Genomic DNA, 10,695 nt, shown 5'->3' with positions numbered 1-10,695 from the left:
ATAAAATGTTTCCTTCATGTCATCCTTTACCTTAACACAAACTGTGCAAATAGCAGATGCCTGATATATGATTGTTGTTATTTCCACTTCCATGATAGTGTTGTTAATAGCAGATGCCTGATATATGATTGTTGTTATTTCCACTTCCATGATAGTGTTGTTAATAGCAGATGCCTGATATATGATTGTTGTTATTTCCACTTTCATGATAGTGTTGTTAATAGCAGATGCCTGATATATGATTGTTGTTATTTCCACTTCCATGATAGTGTTGTTAATAGCAGATGCCTGATATATGATTGTTGTTATTTCCACTTCCATGATAGTGTTGTTAATAGCAGATGCCTGATATATGATTGTTGTTATTTCCACTTCCATGATAGTGTTGTTAATAGCAGATGCCTGATATATGATTGTTGTTATTTCCACTTCCATGATAGTGTTGTTAATAGCAGATGTCTGATATATGATTGTTGTTATTTCCACTTCCATGATAGTGTTGTTTTTCTATATAAATTTGTGCTGCAGCTAATAATAATAGATAATTTTCCACAATGTTTCAAAGTAGAACTATAAGAATTTAAAATGTAAATTTTGTTCATTTTTTTTTATTTAGGGAAAAATGTATGAACATCGAATGACAAATCTTGACTTCATTCTGTTTTGGATTCGTTCAGTTTTTGTAAACGTAAGAAAAGGACAAAATAACAAGATAATGCTGATTGGTACACATTATGAGAGCCTTGGTAAAACTGAACAAGAAAGACAACAAAGGGTACATATGTCATCACATTTCCTTTTAAACAGTACAAAATTGTATATTGTCATTAATTCATTGGAAACAATATATAGTTTCATCTCTAACATTGGCAATCATGTATGATTGTTTTATACGTCATGTCATGCGCATACTACTGTACTGTTCTGGCTTATGATTAACTGATTAACTTAACTTAATTTTATTTTTCATTTGGATATAATAAAACAAATAAAAGGGTATACAAATATCTATGATTTAGCACACATTTTGAATTTGTTTTCTTATATTGGCATAATTATATAATGTACAATGGGTAAGTAAATGCATAACATAACTTAAATGAAACACTTTTTGCACTTTACAAAAGGGGTTGGGGTTGGCTAGGCACACTCTAAATCTTCCCCTGACATAAGTATAATTCCAATATGATGTTATTCATTTTAGGTAAAAGAAATAGAGAATATACTTTGGAAAGCCCTGGAAGGAAAACCATTCGAGGACATGGTGTATCAAGGAGAGCTCTTTACCATTGAAAACAGTGTCCCATTTGAAAAGAGCGGTGCTTCTAAAATCATTCTCCAAATACAAAAATTAGTCCAGATGATGATTCTTACTTTTCCAATTAAATGGCTGCAAGTACTGCTGGAAATACAACAGTTACGAAAAGACAAACTATATCTACCAACTTCTGAGGTTAGAATAAATTTCTTTAACAAATCGATTGATGAATGTGTATTTTAATGTTTAACATCCATTACATTTGAAGCATTAAACCCTGTTTTTCTGAGTGTTGCATTGAATGGTGTTAATTAAAGTGAAAAAAAAGCTTGTTTCATTACATTTGAAATTGTGTGGGATACAAGTTTGTTATTGATAGTAACAGTAATCCCTGCTTTTCTGTCTGTGTTAATTGACTGTTTATGGTGAATCTTCAACAAATGTTTATCAAACAGGAACGGTGCAATTTTAGTAGAGTACCAAGTACCAAAACAAAAGGAACATTTTTTGTCCTCTAATAATTATTGAAGTAAGTGGTGAACCTTGAGTTTACTGTTGGTTGGGAAAATTTCAGAATTCAAATCTACCCTTGCATGATAAAGTATTATGTCCTATATAAACAACCTTTCAACAACGAAATAAATGATAACATCAACAGAAAACCAGTTTGTAATTAATCAGCATTTTTTTTTTCATTACATTTTTCATTTTGATATTTATTTACGTTTTAGATTAATGATTTACTTGCTCGTTGTAAGATAACTGACAGAGAACTGTTTCTTGAGTACTTGCACGACATCGGCGAAATTCTGTTCTACCCAGATGACAAGATCCTCAAAGAAAAAATTGTTATAGATTTGATGGGAGTAGTTGACAAGTTTAAAACAATCATCACAGTTATAGATCCCAGCATTCAGGTTAGCAAACTTCACTTCTTTGAGTGGTGTCAATCATTGGTGAATATCAGACGTAAACATTGTGGTAATTTTTTTTTAGTGTGATGGATTTAGCTCTAAAATCTGCCACACAGAGAACGAAATTATACCTTATTAATTCTATTATATTCTAATATTAAAATATGTATTTGTAAACATATTACTGTAGCACTCTCATTAAGAGAAGACCCAACAAAGTCTCTCCTTAATAGAGGTTAGCTATGGTGTTAATCTGCCTCTCATTCATTTCACAAGTAAGTTTCAATAAGGTTTAAGGGAAGACCCAACAAAGTGTCCCCTTAATAGAGGTTAGCCATGGTGTTAATCTGCCTCTCATTCATTTCACAAGTAAGTTTTAATAAGGTTTAAGGGAAGACCCAACAAAGTGTCTCCTTAAAAGAGGTTAGCTGTGGTGTTAATCTGCCTCTCATTCATTTCACAAGTAAGTTTTAATAAGGTTTAAGAGAAGACCCAACAAAGTGTCCCCTTAATAGAGGTTAGCCATGGTGTTAATCTGCCTCTCATTCATTTCACAAGTAAGTTTTAATAAGGTTTAAGGGAAGACCCAACAAAGTGTCCCCTTAATAGAGGTTAGCTGTGGTGTTAATCTGCCTCTCATTCATTTCACAAGTAAGTTTCAATAAGGTTTAAGGGAAGACTCAACAAAGTGTCCCCTTAATAGAGGTTAGCCATAGTGTTAATCTGCCTCTCATTCATTTCACAAGTAAGTTTTAATAAGGTTTAAGGGAAGACCCAACAAAGTGTCTCCTTAATAGAGGTTAGCCGTGGTGTTAATCTGCCTCTCATTCATTTCACAAGTAAGTTTTAATAAGGTTTAAGGGAAGACCCAACAAAGTGTCTCCTTAATAGAGGTTAGCCGTGGTGTTAATCTGCCTCTCATTCATTTCACAAGTAAGTTTTAATAAGGTTTAAGGGAAGACCCAACAAAGTGTCTCCTTAATAGAGGTTAGCCGTGGTGTTAATCTGCCTCTCATTCATTTCACAAGTAAGTTTTAATAAGGTTTAAGGGAAGACCCAACAAAGTGTCTCCTTAATAGAGGTTAGCCGTGGTGTTAATCTGCCTCTCATTCATTTCACAAGTAAGTTTTAATAAGGTTTAAGGGAAGACCCAACAAAGTGTCTCCTTAATAGAGGTTAGCCGTGGTGTTAATCTGCCTCTCATTCATTTCACAAGTAAGTTTCAATAAGGTTTAAGGGAAGACCCAACAAAGTGTCTCCTTAATAGAGGTTAGCTGTGGTGTTAATCTGCCTCTCATTCATTTCACAAGTAAGTTTTAATAAGGTTTAAGGGAAGACCCAACAAAGTGTCTCCTTAATAGAGGTTAGCCGTGGTGTTAATCTGCCTCTCATTCATTTCACAAGTAAGTTTTAATAAGGTTTAAGAGAAGACTCAACAAAGTGTCCCCTTAATAGAGGTTAGCTATGGTGTTAATCTGCCTCTCATTCATTTCACAAGTAAGTTTCAATAAGGTTTAAGGGAAGACCCAACAAAGTGTCCCCTTAATAGAGGTTAGCCATGGTGTTAATCTGCCTCTCATTCATTTTACAAGTAAGCTTCAATAAGTTTTTCCAAAAGGAGAGGTTCTACTGACCAGAAGAATAATAATTACTTTGTTGCATTAACAAATTACACTTTTGTGCTTTTATGTTTTTTAGCCATCTCTGAAACAGCTTTGGAGAAATTTAAATGGGGGCAAACTAGATGAAAGACTGTTGCAGCATATTTGGAAGGATGAGTCAGATGAGATGATTATCTTCTTTGTGTCTCTCATGCAAACCTTTGGGTTAATGTGTGAAAAAAGGAGTAAAGAGGTATTTTTATTTTATTTAACATTTTAGTTTAAAGCCCCCTTCCCTAAGTTTTTTAGATCTAATTTAAGATCAAAAACTATATTTAATGTAAAAATAATACTATATGGTCCTATTGTGATAACTTTTTTCGTCTTTAAACGGTTCAAAATGTGAAAAATAGTTCGATTCTAATAATTAAAGCGACCCGCTATAAATCCCAAAATGCATTGCGCACGGATTGATATTTTTGTTTTTCACATGTAATTCGCCCACTTTTCGATCGATCGTGAGGCCAAAACAAATGGAAGACATCTAAATTTTCAGCGAAAATACCAGGTTTTCCCCAATTTGTATCAACAGAGTCTGGCAAAAATAGAAAGACAATTAATGCAGCAACTATACAACTTCAGGCTAGGTATATAGCTAGCGTACAATGTTCGTACGTTACCGATGTTTACCAGCTAGGCCTACAAAACTAAGCCTAGCTAGGCTAGGCCTAAGACCGCCCACGAGAGGGCGGTCGCCGCGAGCTACTTAGGTAGTGCATTGTTTCTCACTTTTTATCATAATTTACCATAAAACGTACATTTAAGACAAGGAATGACATGGTTTAATGTTTTTAAAGTAATATATATGTATTATTTTTACAAAACGTCACAAATTGTAGGGAAGGTGTCTTTAATTATTTGTTCATATATTCTATCTAGGACTCATGTTCCATTTTTGTTTCTATAGAATGTTGGACGAATGTTCTATGTTCTTTCACGCCTGAAGCCCCAACGTGATGATACAAAGGCTGCTGAATATGAAGAGAAGCGTGCTATTTCTCTCTTTCATGACTTTGATGGCTACCTTCCAGATGATCTCTTCCAACGTGTTGCAACTAAATTTATTGAGGAATTTCAAATGGAAGATGTTGAGCCTGCATTGTCTTATGAGCATGTAGAACTGAATGTTGATGGCCATCATCTTGTGCTTCTAAATGTTGCTACTATTAACAACCGTCGTTTATTCCAGGTAAAATAATAATAAATAGTTTTATTCAATTCTACTCAAAAGTCTATTATTTCGACCAAAAGACAATGAGGTAAAAAACAATAATGACAAATAATGGATGACGGCAGAATCCAATGAAGATGAAAATCTCAAGTTAATAATATGGACTTTTAGATTTGAGTAAAAATGTTTAAAGGATTGATTTGTTTTTTTGTAATTGCAGACAACAATTGTCAGAACGACAATCATGAACACAGAATCAGGAAGCAGCTCTCCTGAAGATGATGATCCACAATCTAGCATCTGTAAGAAGGTAAGCCAGTATCAAACATTCTACACTTTATTTACACCTCCAACTTATTGTTGCTTTTACATCTTTCACAAGCATAATTCTATTTACACAATTAGCCATTAGAAATACTGATATATGCCTGTTAATTTGTTCCTTTTTAATTGTTATTGCATTACTGTTACAACTTTATTTATTTTTCAGGTGCTTAGTTTCCTTCAAAAAGAATTACACTTTTTGAGTGAGAAGAATGCACATGGTGTTAAAGTAAAGATGTACATCCCTTGTGTGTGTGCTTCAAAAGGTGAACCTACTCATATGCATGTTGTACGCAAATTTGACAAAGATGTGTTGCCATGTGGAAGCAGAGGAATGGAAGTGAAACGTTACTGTAATCTGTTTGGAGACAATGTCCTATCAAATGGTAAATTATTATTTGTGTTTTTATTGTTTAAGATCGCATGAAGCCTAGGTAGGATGTTGACGAAAAATGAATAATATATACAATCTTGCAATAATGCAATGTTATTTTTCTCTAGGGGAAAACTACAAAATCACTTTAACGGATTTGTAGAAATTTAACACAAAAAATGAACACATACTTACCAATATTTGTTCCTTTATATCAAATAACTTATAGTATTATGCCCTAAATAATAGCTGGTTTCAACTGATAGATGTATTTTTGGGCAAAGTTCATTTCTCTATTTGTTACTATGCCTTGAGACCCTTGTTGAAAATGTATGTATCCATTTGTGTCTGTACACATTAGAAGCTAGATAAAATTAAAAGATTTACAGTACGCATTTTTTATGATTTTCAATTCATAGTGAAAGCCTAAATATTCTGTTATTATTTAACCTTTTTTTACAGAGGAGTCCATTGAAGACAAATATGTGAATAACATTGGTAAATATGACTTTCACAGATACAGACGTATTTCGTATCATAATATATATATTAAATACACTTCTACTAGTAAGCAACTACTACATAGGCATTGGATACAATATCAAAAATCTATTTGCAAATCTTATAGGATTTTTATACTTTTACATCTGTTATTGAAATAGAATTAATATTACTTTCATAAGCATACACTGTTAGTACCTATAGTTGATGAGGAATATGATACCACTCAATGTAAATGGCATAATTGTTTCAAAATATTACACTTCTTTCTACATATGACAATATAGTATTGTTTACACATTAGTACAGCAATTAGTACATTCTGGAAGCCTTGATTGACTTATTTTTGTATTATTATATGTAGCCTTATTGCTTATTATGTTTTAAAAACATTGTTTGTTTGAACTTTTGAGAGAGATCCATGTAAAAATAATAAAAAGAAAATGTAAAAATGTTTTTTTTAATCATAGACTGTGTGGATGACCTAACTATTGAAAATGTGTCTACAGAGATGGATCTTTCCTGCAGACGATTTTGTGTTCGTTTGGGGCTTACATGGTCTAAAGTGAATGCTATTTTTGATAATGAAAAGCAGACAGATAAAGCTACAGCAAAGATGCTGAAACGTTGGAGAAGCAGCATTGGTAGTGACCTTAATCAGCAACAAGTATTATGCACCGCACTAAGGCAGCATGATCGTAATGATCTTGCTGATCTGCTGTTTCAGAAATACATTGACGATGAAATACCCAAGGTTATCAAACCTTCAGGTATATAGCATTATATTGTGATTCCTGCCATTAAATAGTATAAAAATAATGAATGAATAAAAGTACAATGTACAAATAATTTATGAGGTGAAAATATATAAAATTTTCATCTTTCACCTAAGAAAATATTTTTACTATTTTACAAATATAAAACATTGCTTTTTAACACACCTACTTTTAATGAAAGGAAAGGCCTAAATCATTCAAATGGTTGATCCAATGTGGTCATTCAACTACAACCTAGCCTCTTGTAACTTGTGGTTGCTCACTCACCGTGTAACAAAAACAAACGTGCAAAACTAAATTGCATTCTTGTGCACATATATCAACATTGCACTCTCAATGACATCATTAAAAGAGCAATAGCACATTTTAATAAATAACTCACAATTCTCCAAATAGATTAAGAATCTTCTTAGGTGTGTTATAAAGGTGTGTTGTTTTATTTAATTTATTCTGATATTGTTTGTATTAATATTTTTATTTAAATTTGTTAATTGATACAAAATTATGTTTATTTTCTATGGACAAATGATTCCGAAATAAAAGAATGAATGGAATTGTGAGTTGAATTTTAATTGAATTATTTCACAGCTCGTTTTGATGATCAAGATCTACTGTTCATCTGTGACAATTTAGGTCAACATTGGAGAAGATTAGCAGTGCGCCTTGGAATTAAATGGGATGTTATCAGTAATATCACAGGTAAAAACAGACATGATGAAGATGACATAATGGTAGTCCTGGTTAAGTGGAGAGGTAGACAAAGAGCAGCACATCAACTACCTACAATGATCAAGGCTTTAAAACAACAAGGACGTGTTGATTTGGCTGATAGCCTGTGTACAAGACATGAATACAAAGATGATGTCAGTTCAGAAGTTCCAATGTTTACAGACCAATCAGGACAAGGTGGGTAAACGCTTATTATTCTTAATATGTTATTGTAACTATATACCTGATTATTTTTATTTAATTTACTTTTTATAAGATTGTTGAGAGATGGACAAACATGATTAAATATTACATTTTGTTTTTCAAATGTTAAAGCCTATAGGCATATTGGAGGATTTTTTTAATTCAAGTATTAAAATTGTTGTTTTCATTATTAATAATTGTATATAACATACACGATCAAAATTGTTTTAATTAAATGTATTTTTACAGGATGCTTAACAGACTTGGACTTCCTGATAATTTCTGAGAAGATGACAGAATGGAAGAGTTTTTGCAGGGGTCTTGGTATTGCTGATGTTGAGCTATCACAAAATGAGAGAAGGTTTTCAGCACTGACTGTAGAAGCAACGATGGAATCACTGGTACAATGGCGATGTAAGCAAGGAAGAGATGTGAACCAACGAAAGGAAGTAATAAAAGCCTTAAGAGCAGTTGAGAGAATGGACATTGTAGAATTACTAGAAACAGTAGTGTCTATTGAAAACCTACAGTAGACCATATGAACTGTAGTTATATGGTAACTCAGTTCAACAATTTATATGAACAATAGGAGATACATAGTTAATAAAGGACAATAAAGAAGATCTATTGAAACAATGTTTTTAGAAGTCTTTAACTATGTCTTAATAGACCAAAGGAATTCAAGTACTCTAATATAGGTCACGTACCTGACATGAGATTACGTGAATGACAAATTTTTATATTTATAGGTATTTTTGTATCTGCTTAAATCTTAAATAAAAAATAATGCCTTTCAAAAAGGCAGTGCTCCAATTTTGGACGTGAAGTAGAACTAATAGACAGTGTAACACTACTGGTTGCTTGAACATGATCAGTCAACAGCCTAGACTCTTCTCAAGTGTGTGGTTACTCAATCTCTGTAACAAAAATAAATGCGCAAAACCGAATTGCAGTATTCAATTGTCTGATGCCACATACAGTGCCATATTGTAGTATATTTATTTGTCATATCACCCACAATGTGCATGTGATTTAAGATGTGTACTCAAAAATCCATACCACATACTGTATTATAACAAAACAATTATCAGCTGCTGTCTATACTAGTGTGTGTGACTGATCAACACGCTTCTGAAAACCTAAAACAGAATAGTCCTTTCTCCCCATTCATCACCAAAATAAGATATTTTTACTAGCCATACAGATGCCTCCAATCAATCACATTCAATATTAGCATGTAGCTTTTTTTTTTTTATATATATACAGTCAGTCATGTCAATGATAGAGATACATTGTCCAAGATGAGTCTTAGCAATGTGTGCGGCTATGGTGGCTATGGTTAGTGTTAGCGCTTGTGGTGTACCCAAAGTTTTACATGGGACATATGTGTAAATAATAACACACTGTATATTAATTAGCAATATACTTGACTGTTAACATTCATAATTGCGCTACATAAATTTAAAACCATTAAAAGTCAAAGATTTAAATGTTTCATGGCATAGCTTTTTTCAATCTTTTTTATTGACTTGACAAAAATTTTAAACTTATCTGGTAACTAATGTACAATTTTGTGGTTTATGCGTTAATCACAATTAAATACATCGAATATATACATTTACTAAAGCCAAATTAGTTGAGTTGGTTACTGCATAAATATATATTTCATATTCTATTTTAATAAATGATATACAATATATATTTTGTTTTGTATTGTATATTTGTTTGTCTATTTTCTTTTAAATCTCAATGCGAGTCACAAGTAAATTCATATAATGCTAAGGTAAATTGGTTTCAATCTTGCAAACATAAATGATTATTATTACATTATTTCTGAATTTAGTAAATGATTGGGCTATTGATTTTTATGCACTTAACTTTTTTCGACAGAAGCCTTACAAATTTGTAGTAATTAGACTTACAAATGTTGATTGATGGCCATATCATCTTTTTTTGATAGTTGACAGACTTGCTAAACAGAACAAAAGGTGCGGAGATGGGATAATTTACTGTATAACAGCAATTATTTTTTACCCCCGGTGTGTCATTTTTCAATAATGGTTGCCCAGGTATGGGACCTTTTTTTCTAAGTATCACTATATCTATAAACATTAAATATTTTGTATTTGAGAACTTATGGCGAAATTACTTTTATTTTGTTTGTGGAAATAATTTTTTTTTTAAATAATTTATATATAAATCTGACCTATTTACCAAAAGAACATAGTTCATACTTTGATACACCACTTGATTATGCAAATTATGTACTTCATTCTCTTGATTGGCATAGATAAAGCCTTGAAATACTATATTGCTATAATAACTGTTTTCCAAAGCTTGAGATGTACTTAACGCTTTTATTTATTAAAACTCATCAGAAACATTAAATTGTATTTGATGTTTTTGTAAACAAGCCCTATAGGACTAATATTGTCTTGATTGGCATACAATAAAATTACACTATACTGCTGTCATAGTACTTGGCTAATTAAATCTAGGAAAATTTGTAAAGGAAAAGGAACATTAGAAATGATTTTTAGTTGACATGGCATGACAATGTGTAGTCTTCAAACATTTCACTCTTGATGAAATGACAAGAATCCGAGTAACTGACCTGAAAGGCACACAAAAAATGTCGCCATAAGCTCAGTTCCTTTCAGTTTTGTTCTATTCTTTTGGGACTGAAAGGAACTAAGTGCAACTTTAAATCATGTCACGACCAGTATAGCAATTTTGTGAGTTTGTTGTTTCCATATAAGCTTACCTTTAAGTGTATTATAATCAGAAAGATAGAATATCTTTTTT

General features: G+C 32.1%; 1 protein-coding gene across 1 annotated transcript; it reads left to right on the top strand.

Annotated features, from left to right (window-relative positions):
• Positions 1-642: 642 nt before the first annotated feature.
• On the top strand, positions 643-9,530 carry LOC144835082 (uncharacterized). The gene is made up of 11 exons (XM_078690113.1): positions 643-775; positions 1,205-1,453; positions 1,990-2,175; positions 3,871-4,026; positions 4,741-5,022; positions 5,225-5,314; positions 5,495-5,714; positions 6,164-6,199; positions 6,673-6,972; positions 7,567-7,884; positions 8,140-9,530. The coding sequence occupies exons 1-11, from the start codon at positions 716-718 to the stop codon at positions 8,421-8,423; spliced, it is 2,181 nt and encodes a 726-aa protein (XP_078546239.1). The 5' UTR covers positions 643-715; the 3' UTR covers positions 8,424-9,530.
• Positions 9,531-10,695: the final 1,165 nt, after the last annotated feature.

Source organism: Antedon bifida, chromosome 2 (assembly GCF_963402885.1).
Source record: "Antedon bifida chromosome 2, ecAntBifi1.1, whole genome shotgun sequence".
Classification (NCBI taxonomy): domain Eukaryota; kingdom Metazoa; phylum Echinodermata; class Crinoidea; order Comatulida; family Antedonidae; genus Antedon; species Antedon bifida.
This window is presented reverse-complemented; position numbering and strand designations above follow the sequence as displayed.